At 41.7% G+C, this 23803-nt stretch overlaps 1 protein-coding gene across 5 annotated transcripts in view; it reads right to left on the bottom strand.

Annotated features, from left to right (window-relative positions):
• lef1 (lymphoid enhancer-binding factor 1) overlaps positions 1-23803 on the bottom strand; it is a 174870-nt gene that overhangs the window by 37672 nt on the left and 113395 nt on the right. For 4 of the 5 annotated variants that reach the window (XM_072256388.1, XM_072256389.1, XM_072256386.1 and 1 more), the window contains exons 8-9: positions 21231-21338; positions 13567-13615 (exon numbers count right to left, since the gene is read on the bottom strand). In XM_072256388.1, the coding sequence (XP_072112489.1) occupies positions 13567-13615; positions 21231-21338 (157 nt within the window). Of the gene's footprint in view, positions 1-10388; positions 10493-13566; positions 13616-21230; positions 21339-23803 lie in introns of all 5 variants that reach the window. The other variant, XR_011885787.1, reaches the window with a different exon arrangement.

Genomic DNA, 23803 nt, shown 5'->3' with positions numbered 1-23803 from the left:
TGCAAATGAGTGGGTGTGTAAACACCAAGTTTCCTGTTTGCATGAAACAATCTACCTTACACGTTATACTAACCACTTGCTTATTTGTTTACTAAGATAACAGTACTGGCTTGAGGCATGCAAGATACAGGTCTACTCAGAAGCCTCGTCTTGTCTGCTGAGAGCTCAGCACGTAGACTGATCAAATCTGGCAACAATCTGAAAATCACTCTCCTTTTGCCACAGGCATTCAATGTACGAAAACAAACAGTGAGAGAGCTCAGTCCAAGTTATCTGACAGAGACATGCTAAATTCAAATGGCTGTCTTCATGAAAAACCAATTTGATCTGCCTTCGTTCTCCTGGAGATAAAGTGCATCTGCTTGAATTGGGGTTACAGAAAAGGAGATAATGGACAAAAGTGTTAAAGGACAAAGAGTGTGAATTTCTCATTTCTTGGGGGTTGAACATGGGCAAATCTCCCTCTTTTAGCCCTCCAGTTAGACAGTCCAGTAGACTTTCTTTCCTGTTGGATTAAATCAGCAGGATTTACCTACCTTTGGTATTTATGTTAGAACATACACATAGGAAATCAGGATCAGAATCAGGTTTATTATAACAAGGATGGGTCATGAAATGTGTTAACTTTGCAGGAGCAGTACAATGCAATACATGATAATATAGGGAAATATCTGTAACTTACATTAAGTATATATACAGTGGCATGCAAAAATTTGGGCACACCTGGTTAAAATTTCTGTTAATGTGAATAGTTAAGGAGTAGAAGATGAACTGATCTCCAAAAGTCATAAAGTTAAAGATGAAACATTCTTTTCAACATTTTAAGCAAGATTAGTGTATTATTTTTGTTTTGTACAATTTTAGAGTGAAAAAAAGGAAAGGAGCACCATGCAAAAGTTTGGGCACCCCAAGAGATTTGAGCTCTCAGACAACCTTTACCAAGGTCTCAGACCTTATTTAGCTTGTTAGGGCTATGGCTTGTTCACAGTCATCGTTAGGAAAGGCCAGGTGATGCAAATTTCAAAGCTTTATAAATACCCTGACTCCTCAAACCTTGTCCCAACAATTAGCAGCTATGGGCTCCTCTAAGCAGCTGCCTAGCACTCCGAAAATTAAAATAAATGATGCCCACAAAGCAGGAGAAGGCTATAAGAAGATAGCAAAGCGTTTTCAGGTAGCCGTTTCCTCAGTTCGTAATGTAATTAAGAAATGGCAGTTAACAGGAATGGTGGAAGTCAAATTGAGGTCTGGAAGACCAAGAAAACCTTCCAAGAGAACTGCTCGTAGGATTGCCAGAAAGGCAAATCAAAACCCCTGTTTGACTGCAAAAGACCTTCAGGAAGATTTAGCAGACTCTGGAGTGGCGGTGCACTGTTCTACTGCGCAGTGACACCTGCACAAATATGACCTTCATGGAAAAGTCATCAGAAGAAAACCTTTCCTGCATCCTCACCACAAAATTCAGCGTCAGAAGTTTGCAAAGGAACATCTAAAAAAGCCTGATACATTTTGGAAACAAGTCCTGTGGACTGATGAAGTAAAAATAGAACTTTTTGGCTGCAATGAGCAAAGGTATGTTTGGAGAAAAAAGGGTGCAGAATTTCATGAAAAGAACACCTCTCCAACTGTTAAGCACGGGGGTGGATCGATCATGCTTTGGGCTTGTGTTGCAGCCAGTGGCACAGGGAACATTTCACTGGTAGAGGGAAGAATGAATTGAATTAAATACCAGCAAATTCTGGAAGAAAACATCACACCATCTGTAAAAAAGCTGAAGATGAAAAGAGGATGGCTTCTACAACAGGATAATGATCCTAAACACATCTCAAAATCCACAATGGACTACCTCAAGAGGCACAAGCTGAAGGTTTTGCCATGGCCCTCACAGTCCCCTGACCTAAACATCATCGAGAATCTGTGGATAGACCTCAAAAGAGCAGTGCATGCAAGATGGCCCAAGAATCTCACAGAACTAGAAGCCTTTTGCAAGGAAGAATGGGCAAAAATCCCCCAAACAAGAATTGAAAGACTCTTTGCTGGCTACAGAAAGCGTTCACAAGCTGTGATACTTGTCAAAGGGGGTGTTACTAAATACTGACCATGTAGGGTGCCCAAACATTTGCTTCAGGCCCTTTTCCTTTTTTGTTATTTTGAAACTGTAAAAGGTGGAAATAAAAAAGTTTTCTTGCTTAAAATATTAAAGAAATGTGTCATCTTTAACTTTATGCCTTATGGAAATCAGGTCATCTTTTACTCGCTTAGCTATTCACAGTGATGGAAATTTTGACTGGGGTGCCCAAACTTTGCATACCACTGTAGATGCAGACATCCCACCTCTCCCGGAAGTTCCGGGAGTCTCCTGCAAATTAATAGTGGCTCCCTGATGCCCGCAAATTATATACAATGTCCCGGAAATTGATTTTTTTGAGAGCGAGCGTGAGAGAACGTGTGAGAGAGGGTGAGAGAGTGAGCGCAAGAGCAAGAAAGCAAGCGCGAGAGAGAGTGAGAGTGAGAACGTAAGCACGAGAGAGCGAGAGCAAGAGCAGGAAAGCAAGTGCGAGAGAGCGAGCGCAAGCGAGAGTGAGAGTGACCATGGGAGAGAGAGAGTGCGCTAGAGAGCGAGACAGCGCACGAGAGAGACTGAGAGTGAGAAAGCAAGTGCGAGAGAGGGAGAAAGCAAGCACGAGAGAGAGCGAGAAAGCATGCGCGAGAGAGAGAGAGAAAGTGAGAGCAAGAGTGACAAAGCAAGCGCGAAATGAGAGCGACCACGAGAGAGAGAGCGAGAAAGGAAGCACGAGAGAGAGTGACAGCGAGAAAGCATGCGCGAGATAGAGAGCGAGCGAGTTCCAAAAAAAGTCAGAGTGGCAGAGTGTTCCAAAAAAAAATATAAAACGTACGTCACCCCAGACTACACTAAAGTGTACCCCTGCCTAATAGGGCTCAAAAATAATGACAGTGTTGCTCACTGCACTGTTTGCAACAGTGACTTTTCTATTGCCCATGGTGGGTTAAGACTGTAAAAGACATGTTGAGGTGAGTTTAACAGGTGTCATTCCTTCATTCGCATAACTAACATTATTTAAACTAGCTGGCCAGCTGCTAAGGAGCTACTCTATTGCAGACATCCCACCTCTCCCGGAAGTCTCCCGCAAATTGATGGTGCTACCTCCCTGAAATGAATTCTTGCAGGGTGGGATGTCTGTAGATGGTAGAATCCAAATTGCTCTATGCGGAAAATATATTGCATCTTGAGTCTATACATTCACTGCTTGCCCTGCCAATGCTATCCTTTTCTTCTGGAGGCTGGTGCCCAGCGTGTGGAGGCTCAAGTAAGTAGGAAGTCAGTTTGCAAATCCCACACATAATCTTTGTGATCTGAGGACACAGACTTATTCCCAGAGGACTGAAAAAAAAGATCAGAATCCAGGCAGATGGCTGTTGGGTATTATTGGTTTCTTGGACTTCAAAAAAAGATGGTGATAAATTGCCACATGGAGCAAAGTATTCGAAATAAACAAAAGAGTAAGAATTAAAGTATAAAATAATACAACATAAAGATGAGAGATTGCACAATAATTGTCAGCTTTCCCAAAATGTCATAATGTGACAATGAATAAAGAGAATTCCCAAATATCCCACCCTATCAACTCACTAATAACAGATAATTAATTAAGTGAGGGTGTCAATGTTTAGCTCCATCACTAATTAATAGTTACAGACATGACCCACATCATTTGCTAGCTGTTCAGCTTCAAAGGCCACTTCTTCAGATTCATTCCTGATGTTTCCCATGGTGGATGCACGTTATTTCCTGATGTTAATGAGGACACATTTCAGCATCTAGCACCTCACAGGTAAAACAGGTAGGTAGGTTGAAGTAATGGGTGAAATGGGATAGAATGCAATTTAATCATTATTTGCATTACATGGTTAGATGGGCTCCTCATCAAAGGAAAGATGTGCTGGTATTGGAGAGGGTTCACAGGAGGTACACAAGGATGATTCTGGGAACAAAAGGGTTATCATATGAGGAACGTTTGACAGGTCTGGGTCTGTACTTGCTGGAATTTAGAAGGATGAAGGGGAGATCTCATTGAAACCTTTTGAATGTTGAAAGGCCTAGACAGAGTAGATGTGGAAAGGATGTTTCCAGTGGTGGAGGAGTATAGGACAAGAGGGCACAGCCACAGGAGAGAGGGGCATCTATTTAAAACTGAGAAATTTCTTTAGCCAATGAGAGGTGAGTTTGTGGAATTTAGTACCACAGGCAGCTGTGGAGGCCAGGTCATTGGGTATATTTAAGGCAGAGCTTGATAGGTTCTTGATTGGATACGGCATCAAAGGTTATGGGGAGAAGGCTTGAGAGTGGGACTGAGGAGGGTTAAAAAGGATCAGCCATGATTGAATGGTGGGGCAGACTCAATGGGCCAAATGGCCTAATTCTGCTCCTATGTCTTATGGTCTTATTAGTTACTCACAATGTTTTAAAGAAGAACTCGGTATATTCTTCAATGAATAGTAACTGTTATTAACAATTTTTTAAATCTTACTTTACCTTATACCAGTCATTGAAAGTGGGCATGCAGGTACAGCAGGCGGTGAAAAAGGCGTGGTATGCTGACATTCATAGCAAGAGGATTCGAGTACAGGAGCAGGGAGGTACTACTGCAGTTGTACAAGGCCTTGGTGAGACCGCACCTGGAGTATTGTGTGCAGTTTTGGTCCCCTAATCTGAGGAAAGACATCCTTGCCATAGAGAGAGTACAAAGAAGGTTCACCAGATTGATTCCTGGGGTGGCAGGACTTTCATATGATGAAAGACTGGATCGACTAGGCTTATACTCATTGGAATTTAGAAGATTGAGGGGGGATCTTATTGAAACATATAAAATCCTAAAGGGATTGGACAGGCTAGATGCAGGAAGATTGTTCCCGATGTTGGGGAAGTCCAGAACAAGGGGTCACAGTTTGAGGATAAAGGGGAAGCCTTTTAGGACCGAGATTAGGAAAAACCACACAGAGAGTGGTGAATCTGTGGAATTCTCTGCCACAGGAAACAGTTGAGGCTAGTTCATTGGCTATATTTAAGAGGGAGTTAGATATGGCCCTTGTGGCTAAAGGGATCAGGGGGTATGGAGGGAAGGCAGGTACAGGGTTCTGAATTGGACGATCAGCCATGATCATACTGAATGGCGGTGCAGGCTCGAAGGGCCGAATGGCCTACTCCTGCACCTATTTTCTATGTTTCTAACAAGACTACCTGTTTCTTGCTCCAAATGTCCTACTTCTTCTACTTTCTAAGACTAGCGCTGAACCACCAACCAAATTCTCTGCTATAGTCAAGGATGCAGCTCAACAGCGATGCACTCCTTGATCAAATTGTTTACCTGCAGGTGAGCTTTCTGGGCTAAAATGGAATTTGGAATATGGAGCTTAGAGACATCAGCTAATCCATAATCAATGTACTCCACTCTATGCACAAAATCAGCAATACAAGTTTAAATAAAGCTTGCAATTTAGATTGTTGCAAAGTGAAAATAAAATGTCATATTTAACTCCAAGATTAAATCTTTCTTATGAAGTCATTGTTTTGATTTTATCTCTTCATCCAGGCCATCGTCTCGGCCATGCTCTCTTTTCACTACTATCACTGTGGAGCAGGTACAGGAGCCTCAGGTCCTACACAACCTGGTTCAGGAACAGTTATTACTCTACAACCATCAGGCTCCTGAACCAGCATAGATAACTTCACTCACCTCAACGCTTATATGACTCCATAACCTATAGATTCACTTTCACACACTCTAAAACTCACGTTCTTAGTGTTATTTCTTTACTTATTTTGTTATTTGCAGGGTCTCCCTCTGCAGCCTGGGGGAGGGGATGGGGGGGGCGCTGTGCTCTGCCTCAGGACTTGCAGGGTTGGGCAGGGGGAGGAGGAGGTGGATGAGGAGGAGGAGGAGGAGGATTCAGCTCAAACCGTGTCTTCAGGTTTGCAGATGGCACAACAGTGGTTGGGCTCAACAACAACAATGACGAGACGGAGTACGGAGAGGAAATGGAGTGGTTGGTGGATGGTTGTGAGGAGAACAATCCAAGACGGAACGCAGAGAAGACCAAGAAATTCACTGTGGACTTCAGGAAGGCGCAGATGCACCATCCCCCTCTGTGAGTACACAGCTCCTCGACAGAGAGAGTTAAGTGCACCAAATTCCTGGGAGTTCACATCATGGATGACCCCACCTGGTCCCTTAATGTTACCTCCCTGAACAAGGCATAGCAGTGCCTTCACTTCCTAAGGAGACTAAGGCAAGTGAATCTCCCCCCACATCTTAACTGTATTTTACAGGAGCACCATTGAGAGTGCCCTGACAAGTTGCATCCCCATCTGCTATGAGAGCAGCTGAGAATCAGACTGGAAGTCCCTACAAAGCACTGTGAGAACGACTGAGAGGATCATAGAGGTCTCCGTACCATCCATCGGGGACCTTTATCAGGAGCGCTGCATACACGGGGCCCTTAGTATTATTAAGGATCCCACCCATCCATCCAGCGTCCTCTTGACTTTCTACCATCAGGCAAAAGACCCCAAAGCATAAAAACAAGAACGGTCAGGAAGGGACACAGTATTTTCCCTTAGGTCATTAGGCTTCTGAACTCCTGGCCGCATCGCATTCAAAGTGTATTTGGTTAATCTGTTCTGTACCTTACAATATTTAATTTATGCACTTTTGCTTCTTATTTATGTGTGATTCATCTGTAGATCTTATCCATACTTTCATAAGTTATTGTGTGTTATATGTAATACTCAGCTTTACACTCTGGTTTATATGCATGTATATAGTTAAAAGACAATAAACACTTGATTTCTCTTCTTTTGCATAGTCTTTGTCAGTCTTTGTTTACATAATTAATAATAAATTTACTTTGAACTTTGAACTCTTAGTTTACTAACCTATGATACCAACTTTAAAAGTGCCCACGGCTCGTTGCTGCACAGAAATAGTTTACCCTTCCACATGGAAAATAACGTTGCCTTGGGAGGGGGAAGAGGCAGCACAGGAGAAGGTTTGAGTGGTTTACGTGGGTGAAGCACCTTCAGATTTTATTTTAGGAGTTACGTGCTGTCACTTTTGATCAGCTCCCACTTGCCTCCCACTGTAGGTTGGGTAAGTGTTTGCAAACTGACAGTGGTTAAGAAATTGCGCTTGCTGCAGGGGAAAGGAGGTCAGTGGGGGGGTGGTGAAAGAAAGGAACAAGATATCTTGTTGGTGTGGTGAGTAAAGGTACTACCTACTTCTCACACACAACCGCCTCAGCTTTAGAGCAAATCCACCTCAGCTCAACTGAATTAAAGGGATCAGGAGTGAAACCAAACTACCTGGTCACATTCCTCCCAGAAAATGTAGCTGAGTAGAGGTGACCAAACGAGATGCCCTCCATTCACATTTAGTGTTAAAACAAGGCCACTTTATGGTTGCACTGTACTTTAAGACATGGCCATTTGCAGAGAGAAGGTGTCGGCCTGAACAGAGTAGCACACAAAATGCTGGAGAGACTCATCAGGTCAGGTAGCATCTTTCAGATATTTATCTGTTGCTCTGCATTCCAGCATTTCAGTGTCTTGCATCTCCAGCCAGGAATCAATGATGGGAACAATATGATCATTGACTCTTCATCTTAAGCCATTGACCTTTCAAACCATTTTGCATTTTAAGATTCTTCACATGTGAATGTTCGAACGAAGGTGAACACCCCATCTCCACTCCATCTACCTTTCCTCCTGGATATCTGCAGCCCCTTGGACATCCCTGATACCTAACCTAATCACGGTACAGCTATCCTTGTCCTCAGATTTAGACTTTATGTCCTCAGATTTAGATTTTAACAGCTGTCTAACATCCATTGTAAAAGCAGAAACCTCACAAGGAACGTAGGTCAAGGAAAAATGCATTGGGCATTAGATCAAATGCAAGCAGCAACCCTGTAGATCATTTTTCATGATGAATTCATATAATTGATGGATGTAGATGTGGCTAGCTCCAGAATTTATTGAACATACTTAATTACCCTCAAGCACATTGGGGGATATGCAGTCACATATAAGACCATAAGATGTAGGAGCAGAATTAGGCCATTCAGCCCCTCGAATCTGTTCCACCATTTCATCATGGCTGATCCCAGATCCCATTCCACCCCAAACACCTACCCTCTCACTATATCCCTTGATGGCCAACCAATCAGAAAAATATCAGCTTCCACTTTAAATATACCCACTGACTTGGCCTATACCCCAGTCTGTGGCAGAGCATTCCACAGATTTACTACCCTTTGGCTAAAATAATTCTTCCTTACCTCTGTTCTAAAAGGTCACCTCTCAAATTTGGGGCTGTTCCCTCTAGTTTCAAATACCCCCACCTGAGGGAACATCCTCTCCACATTCACCCTATCTGGTCCTTTCAACATTTGAACGGTTTCAATGAGATTCCCATGCATACTCCAAGTGTGGCCTGATTAGTGTCTTATAAAGCTTCATCACTATCTCCTTGTTTTTCTACTCTATTCCCCTTGAAATAAATGCCAACACTGCATTTGCCTTCTTCATCACAGACTCAACCTGTGAATTAACTTTCTGGGAGTCTTGCCTGAAGACTCCTAACACCTCAGATGTTTGAATTTTCTCCAAGTGCCCTGGAATTTCATCCTTTATGATAGACTCCAATACTTTCCCAACCACTGAGGTTCAGCTAACTGGCCTATAATTTCTTCTCTTTTGTCTTCCCCCCTTCTTAAAGAGTGGAGTGACTTTTGCAATTTTCCAGTCCTCCGGAATATAAGCCAGATAAAGTAAGAATAAAGAAAGACTCGAAGAATGGGTTTTACAATAAGTCATTACTATGTTTTTAATTCCACATTTACCTGAATGTACGTTTCTGAGTTGCCATTATGATTTTAAATCTTTGGAATAATGGTTCGGATCTCTGGAAGCTAGTCCGGTGACATACAGTGCTACCAAAACCAATAACTAGTGTCTCTATTATCCATATCTGTACTGGTTAGATCTATCAATTATTCTTCATCACTGCCTCTTCTCCTGGCCCCACAACCTTTGAGGGTAGTAAATGCATGGAACTATGTGGAGCAGCCAGCTAACACTCCCAAATGTATTTGGTGTTGGTGAATACCCCATTCCCACTCCAACCACTAGTTCACCCAGATATCTGCGACTTCTTAGCCATCACTAAATCCTTCCCATTTACCCTGAACTGCCTTGGCCCTCAAATTCTTAAGGCACTATGAAGATCCACCTCTTTGACAGTTCTCACTCACCTCTGTAATGCCCCCTCATTTGGCTAGAAAACTATTTTAACCAATTATCTTTCTAAGAAGCAACCATAGATGTTGTTTTTTTTATTGCAACTGCAAACTCTATACAATAGAGCATCGAGCCAGCTCCTCAGAAAAGTCAGAAGCATTAGAATAAAGTAATTTATAACCTGGATTTTATGGTATTTAAAAAAAATGAAAATGTTAATTATTTCATCTAAATGTTAATTTCAAGGCGAAGAATTCTATTTTTAATGTAAATCGTGCAAGCAGATCAAATCCAGCTACCATTTTTAATGGAATATATATAGTTTGGATATTTTCTGCAACTGAAGAAGTTAAAAAGTTTCACCTCTGCTGAAAATAACTTTCTATATTTCTACCACATCTTCGCATTCTTTTTAAGAGTCCAATAGAGTGAAGTAACCTTTACAAAGTAGAAGATACAATGGCAAGTTTGTTCATAGCAGCTGCACAAACAACAGTTACAAGGACCAGATCATCTGCTATTTTGTTACGATGTTGATCGAGAGATAAATAATGGTCAGACACTTGAGATAACTGCTCTGCACTTCATTATAATAGCAGCATGAGATCATAGGCGCACTTAACATCACATCTAAAACATATCACCTCCATCACTGCAGCACTCCCTCAGTTACACAGTAGTTGTCGTGGAAACTTTGGACTCAAAGACAAGTGTGTTATCAATTGTACATGTTTATGGCAGCTTAGAAAAAAAATGTTGTCTTAAAATTTCTCTATCTCAAAAAACATGTACAAATTGCTAAAAAATATATATGTTGTCAAGCTGTCAAGTTTCAAAAAAAGGAAATGACAACAGAACCTTTACTGCCTCCAAGTATTTAGCTCTTTAATGCTGCTGCATCCTCAGTTACATTTTGAAATGCAGTTCCTTGCAAGAGTCTGTAAATACATGCTGGCAGCTTCCCCGAACACCACAGAAAATAAACACAAGTGCTGATAGGCGTGTTAACTGCTCGAAGCTACCTGTGTTCTGCGAATGCAGGGGTTCAGTGCCTGTTAAGATCAGTACACACCTTCCTAGAAATGCGGCTTGGCAGCACGGTGGTAACATTTACTTGCACTATAGCGAAGGAGTCTGTGGTCGTTGGGCTGTGACTTTATCTGCTGGTTAATCTAACTGTAAACACACAAGCGGGGCACTGTTTTAGCTTAACATACCACCAACACTTCTGTGGCATTCACGTCATTGCACAAAAGACTTACACAGAGTCAGTACCACAAACAATTAATTTTCCTCTTCTAACCACCTACAACATCTCCTGGTGCCTCCTTGACTCTTCTAAACCCTGCAAGCTGGTTTCTAGAGATCTATTGCCAGCATGCAGCTTGTAAACACTGAACTACCATGAAGGTTGTAAAGGTATATTTACATATGGCAATAAACCGATTCACATCCTGGCATTTGACACACTTTCAAAGTGCTGAAATAAAAACATGCAGCAGTTATCTTTGGTTTACATTCTTTTGCTAAAATGGTGTGGAAGAAAATGCAAGAGGCATGAGGCACAAAGTAATCGAACTGTACCATCTCCAAAAACAGAGGAGAGGAAGCATCGGGGAAATCCAGGGATGGTGCCAAGCTGGGAAGGGACAGTCACATTACTAAATTTCATGTCATGACCTGCACTGGGTCTGAATGTAGACAGAAAATGATTGTTGTTATAGAGGGAAACAGGTTGCTTGCTGCTACAGGGGACTAATTCTGCTCATCCTAGCTCTATCACAGTTATTTGGATCTGTACACATTTGCCAAAGTCAGAGAAGTGTTCTGTGCTCACTATTAGGTATATTAGAAGAGCAGTAATATTTCAGGGAAAGTAGCATCTAACTTTCTCTTCCAGATTCAGTTTAAAATAGTAGCCAAACAAACAAAAAAAATGCATGACAATGGTTTGGATTTGATTTTACCATTCTTTCAGATCCTCTGAATAATAAAGGCTTCATGGATGCTGCCTTATCCTCTGAGTAGTTGCAGTAATTTCTGTTTATATTTTAGGTTTTCAGTGTCTGCAGTACTTGGGTTTTGAATTTCTCTCACCTTGCTGCAGATGGTCTTTGCCTGACACTCCTTGCCACTTATCTGCCCGGACTTGAAGCTGTCTTGGTCTTGCTGTGTGGTAGAATGGATTACTGTGTTCGCTGAGTGGTAAATGCATCAGCATGGCACCTGGCAATGGGAGGTTGGAATGGGACTATATTGCAAGGTGGAAGCTGCAGTCTGCCGGGAGCTCAAGGATAGCCTTGCAGGTTAAACTGGGGTGCTTTGCAGGGCTATAATTCTTGTTGGTAAGAAGGGAACATCCGATGCAGGGTGACAAATATGGATGACTTGTGTCTTTTCCCAGATCTTATGGAATGTAACTCTATATATCAGATGTTCAGAATATATATAAGACATTTGCTGTTTTGTTGCTTCAGTATAGTGCAATATGCAGAATAGTGAGTTAGCGTTCACAGGTTCCTGGACTGTTCAAAAATCTAATGGTGGAGAGGAAGAAGTTGTTGTATAACTAGCTGAGTATTTCCAACAGTTTCTGGGTTGGATCCGTTTTAGGGTTGAAAAATATCCAAAGGTAACACGCAAGTAAAAACTGAAAATACTGATGTTTTAGTTCAAGTGATGGGGGTTTAAATAAATGTAGAAAGAAGAAGGAGAGGGAGAAGGGAGGAAACCACCAGATCCAATTAACAGTGGGTGCTGAGGAAATGTCCACCAATGCAGAATAAATAAATCTGGGGATGAACTGCAGCCCTGAATCCCAGAAACACTCAACATGATGATCTTTACTTGCACCCTCATCTCTTTCCAAAAACAGACAAAGGAAACTTATAGTATGTCCCCAGCCTGCGCTATATAATTGGACCAATCCATTGTCATCAACACAGCTCAGTATCAAATCCTCCATCTCCAGTTTTAGGTAACTTGCTTTCTCTGTCTGTAACAGAGCTGGTCAATCATCAATCTATGATCATGGGGTCTGATTATTCTTTTCACTAGCATAGCCTGATGTGTTGGATATGTCCCACACTCAGTGATTAGCAGCTTTTTTTTTTGCCTGTGTGGTCACCCTCTAACTTCCCATAACCCATTTGACCAGATGGTTCCTATAACTTATTCCTGCAGAAACTTTGGCTCCATAGATAGTCCTTTCATCCTACTTATCCTTCCCAAAATTTTCTCCACAATTTAAGACTGTCTTTTTTAAATCTCCCTTGCCCAATTCTGATGAATGGTCTTTGCCATGAAACATTAGTTCTCTCTCTTTCCGGAGATACTGCCTGACCTGCTGAGTGTTCCCAAGCTTTTCTATTTTATTTCAGATTTCCAGCATTAGCAGGCAACTTTGATTTTGATTTTCATCTGCATAGCCCTAATCACCAAAGGCACTCAAGATCATATAGTTTGAGATTTTATTAAGTCACTTCTCATCCCCACCTTTTAGAATAGTGATGTAATGACTCTCTTCACTTGGGAACCAAAATTCACTCAACCCTGAGAAATGGATTTTAGAGCAAAACTCAGTTACCACACTGGAGTGGGTTCTGTTGACTTCCAATTAGCTAAGTAACACCTTATTGAATCACTGACCATCAAAATTAATTCATAACTGATTCGTAAGTTGTGTTCATGGCAATGACTTCTTCCTTATAATAATAACAACAGTTTAATAGCAGCTTGGTCCAACATTGGATGGTAATCTTGAGTTTAGAGCAAAGCACAGAATATGCAAAAGCAGACAAATACATTTAAAATGAACACAATACCTAAAAGATGCAATTTAACACACACTTCCATTTAACTTACTATTAAATTTTAGGGAGTCACCACAGAGGCTTCAAGATTACTCACAACCAGATACTCCTAACACACCATGGTTTGATTACAGTTTGCATGAAGCTAATAATGACAGACAGTAAAGAGTTAATAAAGTTACAATGCCCCATATTTTACAGCTTTCCCTTCAGTTAACAAGAGTTGAAAAATGACAAGAGGAGAAAAGCAGAGGGAAATGTAACCGCTACATCAGAACACCCAATACAATGGAACCTAGTTGAACCCATAGAAATATCTGTTGAGCAAGAATTCAATTCAGCAGGTTGAAATGTTGTGTATAAAAGGCACTAGATCCATACCAAAGTGTGAGATTTTATTTTAACGTTAATAATTTTGGCACTAAGTTGATTTCTTACCTGAAGTGGTTTCCTGCATCTTTTCACGTTTCCTCTTCTTCTTCTTTCCCTTCAACAGTTGAAACAAATTCAAGATAATTTTATCAAATAGTTATCTGGAGGAAACATATCTCACATAATCATCTTTAATGATCTTCCTTTATTATTGTTCAATCTGTACTTTGGCTCAAGGACAATTTCGCCCTTGATATCTTTGTTGGTTTGGGTTGAGTGAACACACAGGCATTTAACCTGAAAGACTCAACGATATGAACTTTAAATCTCCCCACGTTGCACTAACTAAACTGGTAATGTAGTGAAAAAGAGATGGATTTAATAATCACTTGGTTTTGATTTTAGCATCACCTTATCTTACAAGGAATCCACCTAAGTTAGGCAAGAGTATCAAGCCTCTGTGCAATCTGGGGTTCCAGTCCATCAATAGGATTCAGATGGCAAATTAACTGTGTTCCAAAGGCACAGGAGGCCCGTCACTGTGAATTTATAATCCACGAGCTTCCTTAAAGATCCCAAGAGGTACAGCAGTGAAGTGTATGGGAAATAGGGGTGGGCAAGGTGTTGCAGCAGTTATAATTTCTGCTTCACAGCTCCTGTGAACCAGGTTCAATCCTGAGCTCTGGTGCCGCCTGTGTTGAATTTGCAGGTTCAACCTGTGACTATGTGGATGTTCCCCAGGTGCCCCAGATATCTCCCACATCCCAAAGACATGCGGGTTGGTTGGTGATTGGACACTGTAAGTTTCCCCTAGAATGTAAGTAAATCTGATGGGGAGGTGACGGGAATGTGGGAAGAATTAAATGGGATCAAGGAAGGACTTGCATTAAAGTTAGTCAGCACACATTTGATGGGCTAAAGCACCTGAGTCCTACACCATAAATGAAGCCCTAGCTGCATGTACAGCACCCTGCACCTGTCCCACTTCCCGACAAGTGGTGTGAGTAGAGCATTAACTAACACCATGTTTAACTGGACTCAGACAGGAAAAGCAGTTACTGCTCTCAGGTTGGCCAGTCAGTCACATCAACAAGTGCCAAGCAACTTGCCTGGAAACTGAATGAAGGGAAGCACTTATTAATCTATTGTGTGTTCACCTACACAGGCAGAACTTGTACACCAAGTCTTAAGAGAGACAGAAAATCATTGGAGTTGGGTATCCTGTCAGCAAGAAAAGTTCAAAGTAAATTTATCAAAGTTATTATGACGTTATTTATCAAAGGAATTATGACGTTATAGCAATTAGTGAAACTTGGCTACAGGAGGGGCAGGACTGGCAGCTTAATATTCCAGGGTTCCGATGTTTCAGATGTGATCGAGGCTGAGGAATGAAAGGTGGGGGAGTAGCATTGTTTGTTAGGGAAAATATTACAGCAGTGCTCAGGCAGGACAGATTAGAGGGCTTGTCTACTGAGTCCTTATGGGTGGAGCTGAGAAACAGGAAAAGTATGGCCACATTAGTGGGATTGTATTACAGACCACCCAATAGTCAACGAGAATTAGAAGAGCAAATCTGCAGAGAGATAGCAGGCAACTGCAGGGAATATAAAGTTGTGGTGGCAGGGGATTTTAATTTTCCATATATTGATTGGGACTCCCATACTGTTAGGGGTCTAGATGGTTTAGAGTTTGTAAAATGTGTTCAGGAAAGTTTTCTAAATCAATATATAGAGGGACCAACTAGAGGGGATGCAATATTGGATCTCCTGTTAGGAAACGAGTTAGGACAAGTGACGGAAGTCTGTGTAGGGGAGCACTTTGGTTCCAGTGATCATAACACCATTAGTTTCAACTTGATCATGGACAAGGATAGATCTGGTCCTGGGGTTGAAGTTCTGAACTGGAAGAAGGCCAAATTTGAAGAAATGAGAAAGGATCTAAAAAGCGTGGATTGGGACAAGTTGCTCTCTGGCAAAGATGTGATCGGTAGGTGGGAAGCCTTCAAAGGAGAAATTTTGAGAGTGCAGAGTTTGTATGTTCCTGTCGGGATTAAAGGCAAAGTGAATAGGAATAAGGAATCTTGGTTCTCAAGGGATATTGCAACTCTGATAAAGAAGAAGAGGGAGTTGTATGACATGTATAGGAAACAGGGAGTAAATAAGGTGCTTGAGGAGTATAAGAAGTGCAAGAAAATACTTAAGAAAGAAATCAGGAGGGCTAAAAGAAGACATGAGGTTGCCTTGGCAGTCAAAGTGAAGGATAATCCAAAGAGCTTTTACAGGTATATTAAGAGCAAAAGGATTGTAAGCGATAAAATTGGTCCTCTTGAAGATCAGAGTGGTCGGCTATGTGCGGAACCAAAGGAAACGGGGGAGATCTTAAATAGGTTTTTTACATCTGTATTTACTAAGGAAACTGGCATGAAGTCTATGGGATTAAGGGAAACAAGTAGTGAGATCATGGAAACTGTACAGATTGAAAAGGAGGAGGTGCTTGCTGTCTTGAGGAAAATTGAAGTGGATAAATCCCCGGGACCTGACAGAGTGTTCCCTCGGACCTTGAAGGAGACTAGTGTTGAAATTGCAGGGGCCCTGGCAGAAATATTTAAAATGTCGCTGTCTACAGGTGAAGTGCCAGAGGATTGGAGAGTGGCTCATGTTGTTCTGTAGTAGAAAAAAGGATCGAAAAGTAATCCGGGAAATTATAGGCCAGTAAGTTTAACGTTGGTAGTAGGTAAGTTATTGGAGGGAGTACTAAGAGACAGAATCTACAAGCATTTGGATAGACAGGGACTTATTAGGGAGAGTCAACATGGCTTTGTGCGTGGTAGGTCATGTTTGACCAATCTACTGGAGATTTTCGAGGAGGTTACCAGGAAAGTGGATGAAGGGAAGGCAGTGGATAATATCTACATGGACTTCAGTAAGGCCTTTGACAAGGTCCCGCATGGCAGGTTAGTTAGGAAAATTCAGTCACTAGGTATACAGGAGAGGTGCTAAATTGGATTAGACATTGGCTCAATGGAAGAAGCCAAAGAGTGGTAGTAGAGAATTGCTTCTCCGAGTGGAGGCCTGTGACTAGTGGTGTGCCACAGGGATCAGTGCTGGGTCCATTGTTATTTGTCATCTATATCAATGATCCGGATGATAATGTGGTAAATTGGATCAGCAAATTTGCTGATGATACAAAGATTGAGGGTGTAGTAGACAGTGAGGAAGGTTTTCAGAGCCTGCAGAGGGACTTGGACCAGCTGGAAAAATGGGCTGAAAAATGGCAGATGGAGTTTAATACAGACAAGTGTGAGGTATTGCACGTTGGAAGGACAAACCAAGGTAGAACATACAGGGTTAATGGTAAGGCACTGAGGAGTGCAGTAGAACAGAGGGATCTAGGAATACAGATACAAAATTCCCTAAAAGTGGCGTCACAGGTAGATAGGGTTGTAAAGAGAGCTTTTGGTACATTGGCCTTTATTAATCAAAGTGTTGAGTATAAGAGCTGGAATGTTATGATGAGGTTGTATAAGGCATTGGTGAGACCGAATCTGGAGTATTGTGTTCAGTTTTGGTCACCAAATTACAGGAAGGATATAAATAAGGTTGAAAGAGTGCAGAGAAGGTTTACAAGGATGTTGCCGGGACTTGAGAAACTCAGTTACAGAGAAAGGTTGAATAGGTTAGGACTTTATTCCCTGGAGCGTAGAAGAATTTGATAGAGGTATATAAAATTATAATGGGTATAGATAGAGTGAATGCAAGCAGGCTTTTTCCACTGAGGCAAGGGGAGAAAACAAACCAGAGGACATGGGTTAAGGGTGAGGGGGGGAAAGTTTAAAGGGAACATTAGGGGGGGGCTTCTTCACACAGAGAGTGGTGGGAGTTTGGAATGAGCTGCCAGACGAGGTGGTAAATGCGGGTTCTTTTTTAACATTTAAGAATAAATTGGACAGATACATGGATGGGAGGTGTATGGAGGGTTATGGTCCGTGTGCAGGTCAGTGGGACTAGACAGAAAATGGTTCGGCACAGCCAAGAAGGGCCAAAAGGCCTGTTTCTGTGCTGTAGTTTTTCTATGGTTTCTATGGTTTCTACTAATATTTCACCGAATACTACTGTATACTTTGCTGGCATTCACAGTAAATACAAAGAAACATAATACAATCAATGAAAAAATGTACACAACAAAGATAGACAAACAGCCACAAAAGACATCAAACCGTGCAAATACAAAAAAGTAGAAAATAGTAATATTTATAATAATAAAAATAAATAAATAAGCAATAAATATTGAGAACATGAGTTCAAGAGTCCTTGAAAGTGAGTCTAAAGATTGTAGGAATAGTTCAGTGTTGGAGTGAGTAAAGTTGAGTGGAGTTATCCCCACTGGTTCAAGAGCCTGATGTTTGAAGGGTAATAACTGTTCCTGAACCTGGTGGTGTGGAACCTAAGACTCCTGTACCTCCTTCCCGATAGCAGTAGTGAGCTATATTTGTTTTGAAACTGGCGCTTCAGGACTAAGGACGCTTTGAGATAAGATTCATGTTACAGTAAAGGTACCGCAATAAGCAACTTGGCAATATCAGGAGACAAATTCTAATAGCTCTGTAACAGAGAGTCTATTCACAACCTCACAATGAGGTATGACTCAATCTAGGCAAAAGACAAAGAACTGTCCTTGCAATCTTAACTACCTAAAAACTAACCTCTCCTTCTGTATGCATCTACTTGATACCTAATCTAGGAACTTGTTTTTGTGGAACTCTAATAGATGGCATGATGACATAGTCAAATGGATTCATTTTGTTTCAATTGTTCCTTTATATAACAGATTCAAAACCGTACAAGGTCACTTTATACATTAGTTTGTCTGACACTGAAGTCAAAATTTTTCTTTTGAAAAGTTCTAATGAACTAGAGGAACCTAGTCTGGACTGAAATGAACCAGTTCCATAAAGATTAACTCTGATTCCCAATTGGTCAATGAAATGAAATCCTATGTAGCAGCAAAAATCCCACGCTCACTCTCCAAATTGGTCTGTCATTTACTGGTTTGATTGTAATTGCTAGTTAGTGCAAAAAAAAAATCCTCATCCACTTGTCTTAGATGAGGAGAAGAGCCCATCCACATTCATGATCATAACACATGGGAACATAAAGTGAGCTCTGATGTTTTGCTAGTGATTGAAACGGAATTGAATATTTGGATGTCAAAATCTCCATGATTAATTAGTGCCTTTTAGGCATGGTAAAAGAAAGCTCTGTAGAGCTATATCTTAGTCAATGGCTTTGGTAGGGAAGAATTAGAGAACTCTTGGAGAAAAAGCAGATTCTAAAACAGGAGGGCATAGATTTAAGATGAGATTAAACTGGACTTGACGGGAAACTTTCTTTACACAGAGGATGTTGTGTATACGGAATTAGCTGCCAGAAGAAGATGTAATGTCCTTAAAAGACATTTGGACAGGTACAGGGATCAAAAAGTTTTAAGACGATAGACACAGAAGCAAAATTGGGCCATTTGGTCCATTGTGTCTGCTTTGCCACTTGATCATGGCTGATTTATTTTCCCTCTCAACCCCATTCTCCTGCCTTCTCTCTGCAACCTTTGGTGCCCTTACCAATCGGAAACCTATCAAACTCTGCTTTAAATATACTCAAAGACTTTGCCTCCACAGCTGCATGGGTCAATGAATTTATAGATTCGCCACCTTCTGGCTAAAGAAATTTCTTCTCATCTCTGATCTAAAGGGATATCCATCTATTCTGAGACTGTGCCCTCTGGTCCTACACTTCCCCCACTATAGGAAACATCCTCTCGAAATCCACTCTGTCCAGGCCCTTCAATAGTCCTGCAAAAAGGTTTCAGCCCAAAACGTTGACTGTACTGTTTTCCACAGATTCTTCCTGGCCTGCTGAGTTCCTCCAGCATTTTGAATGTGTTACTCAGATTTCCAGCATCTGCAGATTTTCTCTTGTTTGCTCCTTCAGTATTTGGTAGGTTTCAATGAGATCTCCCCTCATTCTTCTAAACTCTAGCAAGTACAGCCTAGAGCCATCAAACGGTCTTCATACATTAACCCTTTCATTCCTGGGAACATTCTTGTAAACCTCCTCTGGACCATCTCCAATGCCAGCATATCCTTTCTTAGATTTAGGGCCTAAAACTCGCAATGCTCCAAATGTGGTCTAACCAATGCCTTATAAAACCGCAGCATTACAACATTGCTCTTATACTCTAGTTCTCTCGAAATGAATGCTACCATTGCTCTTGCCTTCCTCACTACCGACTCAACATGCAAGATAATATTTAGGCAATCATGTACTAAGACTCCCAAATACTTTGTACCTCTGATTTCTGAATTCACTCTCCATGTTGAAAATATTCTGTCCTTTTATTCCTTCTACTAAAATGCGGATCATACACTTTCATGCACCCTATTCCATCCGTCACTTCTTTGCCCATTCTCCTAATCTGTCTGTCCTTCCACAAACTCTCTGTTTCCTAAAACACTACCTGCCCCTCTGCCAAAGTTTAAAGGAATATGGGCCACCAACCAGAGGCAAATAGGACAAGCTCAGGTAGGCAACTTGGCTGGCATGACGATGTTAGGCCGAAGAGTTCCATGGTTGCATGCCAAATGCCTCTATGACCCTAACAAGGCAGATGGTCTCGTTTAATAAAAATCACCCGATTTTCTCTCCCGTTGACCTACAATGGGCTGGCTTACTGCTCAGGCAATGAAGATGCTGGTTAGCCCTGGTGTCTGGTGAAGGTTTATCTGCTCGTTTGAAAACAGACATCAATCCCACTAAAACACCTCATGCTAAACACAATACAACAGAGATGAAAATAATTCTCCTCTCTCAACAAGGAAAGGTTTGCTGGCTCATTCCTGTGAGCACCATGTCCTTTCAACAAGACTCATTCTTTATCAGGAACAATCAAAGAATTTATTAAAACAAGATTTTAAAGCTGGCGATTGAGCTTGTGAGGTGATAGCTGTATTTGCTGCAAACATTCACAGCTGCCACATCACGTGATATCATAATGACCACCAATTTGAATAAGTGCTAAATTAAAATACGAACAAACAATCCCAATTACCAAGCCATAAAACAAAGCCACAGCAGTCTAGAAATTGAGTGCACCTCATGTGTCCAATGCAGTTTTAGCCTTGTTTGTACAAGGAGACAAGTTTGGCTGAACAATGAGCCATAGAGCTATAGATCTGTAAGACACAGACACTTCGACACTTTGCCAAACAAGATGCTCAGGAAAACTAGTCCCATTTGTCCGCATTTGTTCCCAACCTGGGATCCATGGATCTCTTCTTTAACGTTATTGGTCCATGGTATTAAGAAGGTTTGGAACTCCAGCCCCTCTGTTCTGTAACACTAACCTAAATCTTTCCTATATCTACAGTCAAAAATTCTTTTAAATGCTGTTACTGTACCGGGTTCATCCACTTCCTCTGGCAGCTCATTCCACATACATACTATGTACTACATGAGAAAGTTGCCTCTCAGGTTCCTATTTGAGCCTCCTAAAATATGGCTTTGTTCTTCTTTCCCAACCCTGGGAAAAAGACTGTGTGCATTCATCCTATCGATGCTCCCTTATATAATAGGTGTGAGTTCCCACTCATGAACCAGAACTATAAGAAAATGTTGGAAGCAAAACTAAAGCCAAAGACCCTTTTAGATTCCCAGACAAAGCTATAAGAAACTTACATAGTTATCCCTTGCAGACCAGCCTGGGTAAAGTTGCATGTGTAGTTGCCTCTCCTTTCGAGCCAGTTCATAGTACTTGGCTTGCTCCTCACGAGACAAAGCATGCCACTAGAATAGGAAGAAAATGAGTGGAATATTATTCAACACATTCATCTGAGCTAACTGAGTTGAGAACAACACGTTAGAAATAGATGACTGCAGTTCACTTGTCCTTTCAGAATTTAGTTACGGTACTTGTTAGTTCTCTACAGAACAACATGAGGCCAGGGAACTACTGGCCAGTGAGCCCAATCTCAATTATATGGAAAGAACTGGGAAGAACTCTGTAGGACAAGCTCTGGAATCACTTGGGTAGTCAAGGACTGATCAGGAACAGTCACGGTTTTCCGCATTAGAGATCATGTCTAACATGCCATATCTTTTGGAAATTTTAAACCTAAGGGGATAGATGAAGGTAGGACAATGTGTGTTGCCTACATGGACTCTATCTATATCTTGCAAGGCTCTACATGGTCACCTGATCTGGAAAGTTAGGCCACATGGGATTCGGAGAGAGCTAATGTGGTTGATTCAGAATTGGCTAGGATAAGAAGCAGATTGTGATGGTTGAAGGTCAGTTCTCCAACTGGAGGTCTGTGGCTGGTGTGGTGCCCTAAGGATCACTGTTGGGAACTCTGTTATTCAGTATTTATGTGAATGAATTGGATATGAATGCAATGGCATGATATAAAGTTTGCTGATGATACTAAATTAGGGGGTCTTGTTGATAGTGAAATGACTTACAATGAATTGATCAGTTAGGGGGGATGGGCCGAGGAATGGTAAATGGTTTTCAACTTGGATAAGTGTGAAATGATGCATTTTGGACAATCAAACCAGAATAAGAATGATAGTGAGAATAGTGGTGCATGGTTGAGTGTTACAGAACAGAGAGGCTGGGAGTATAAGTACACAGTTTGTTGAAAGTGGCGCACAAGTAGACAAATTGATGAAGAAGGCATTTAGCATGCTGGCCTTCATCAGTCAGGGCATCGAAATGTGCTGCTGGTGAGACCACACTTGGAGTACTGTGCACAGTTTTAATCACAATGTTAGTGGAAAGATATTGCCCAGCTGGAGAGGGTGCAGAAGAAATCTGCAAGGATGTTGACAGGACAGGAGAGTCTGAGTTATAGGGAGAGGGTGACCATGTTGGATATTTATTCCTTGGAGCATAGTAGAATGAGGGATAATCTCACAGAGGTTTATAAAATTAATGGGGAAAAGACTGTAATTGTCTTTGGTAGCCTGGTAAAACTGGTAGCCTGCTTCACACGGCACTGCAGTCTGATTCATGATAACATTATGGGTTCTCCAGTCACACTCACAGGTACATACCCACACTTTAAGGAAGACTGGGCTGCACATGGCTGTGCCGGGAGGCTAGCAGGATCCCCCTCCCTGAGCACTGCTGTTAACGGGAATGCAAAATGGATCTTTGCCTTCTACAGCAGTCACCTGCAGTGGGGAGAACCTGCCTGAAAGGGCTGGTGTTGGTTGTTCTAGGGTCACCCACTGCTGAGATACAGGTCTGGTCCCTTGCCAGCATGATGAGTATGGCCTGAGAGCAACTACTCTATGTATTGCACAGATCCTGCCTTCTCTCTTCAGCCTGAGAGTGACCATATGATCACATTGCTCCTTCTGGGTATGGTGGAAGTTTGTAACTCTCCCTCTGTTTGATTCCTCAAGCTTGAAGGCCAGTGACCACTGTTGCTATCATAGAGATGAGGGAGTTTTTCTGTGTCTTGTAGATAATCTACAGGCTTTTGGGCTTCAGGAAGTGAGTCATTTATCACAAGGATACTCAGTTCCAACCTGTTCCCCAACCACAATATTTATGTGGCTGGTCCAGTTGAGTTTCTGACCACCCTCCCCCAGCATCTCCTCCCTCACGCATGTTGATAGTGGAGAAGTCAGTAATGTCAAGCGAATAAATATCAACAGTTAATTGTTAGAATTCCTCTTACTGGGAGTGTTTTTCAGTTGCTCTTTAGTGGTACAAATGTTATTTGCCATTTGTCAATCATGCCTGGGTGTTGATCAGGTTTATCTGCACTCGGGCAAGGATTGCTTCACTTACTGCAATGCTGTGAAGTCATCAATGAATGACCTTGTGATGAGGGAAGGTCATTTGTGAAGTAGATCCCATCAACGTTATGCTTACAAATGACCCTTGCTACCACACTTGGTCAACCACTGCCTTGATGTTGTAAAGGTATTCATTCTCACTTCACCACTGGAACTTGGGAAAACACAAACTGGGCATCATAGGTTTTATAGGGCCAGAGGGAACAGAGGCAAGAACAGGTCATTTGGTCCCTATGTTTCTTGGCACTGGTAATAAATGCTGGTATATCCATTGACCATTCCAGTCTCACAAATAAATAGAAGTATCCCTTCGCTGAGTGTTGCGTGATAAGTGCGCTGTATTAGGTTTGTTTTCCGTGGCTACGACAATGGTGGTCTCCTCTTCATTGTTGTATCAGTTTCTGTCCTATAATAATCCCACTGCATTCTGCCTACCACTGAAA

The sequence above is a fragment of the Mobula birostris genome, chromosome 4 (assembly GCF_030028105.1).
Source record: "Mobula birostris isolate sMobBir1 chromosome 4, sMobBir1.hap1, whole genome shotgun sequence".
Lineage (NCBI taxonomy): Eukaryota > Metazoa > Chordata > Chondrichthyes > Myliobatiformes > Myliobatidae > Mobula > Mobula birostris.
The sequence above is the reverse complement of the archived record's forward strand: the minus strand, read 5'-3'. Positions and strand labels throughout refer to the sequence as shown.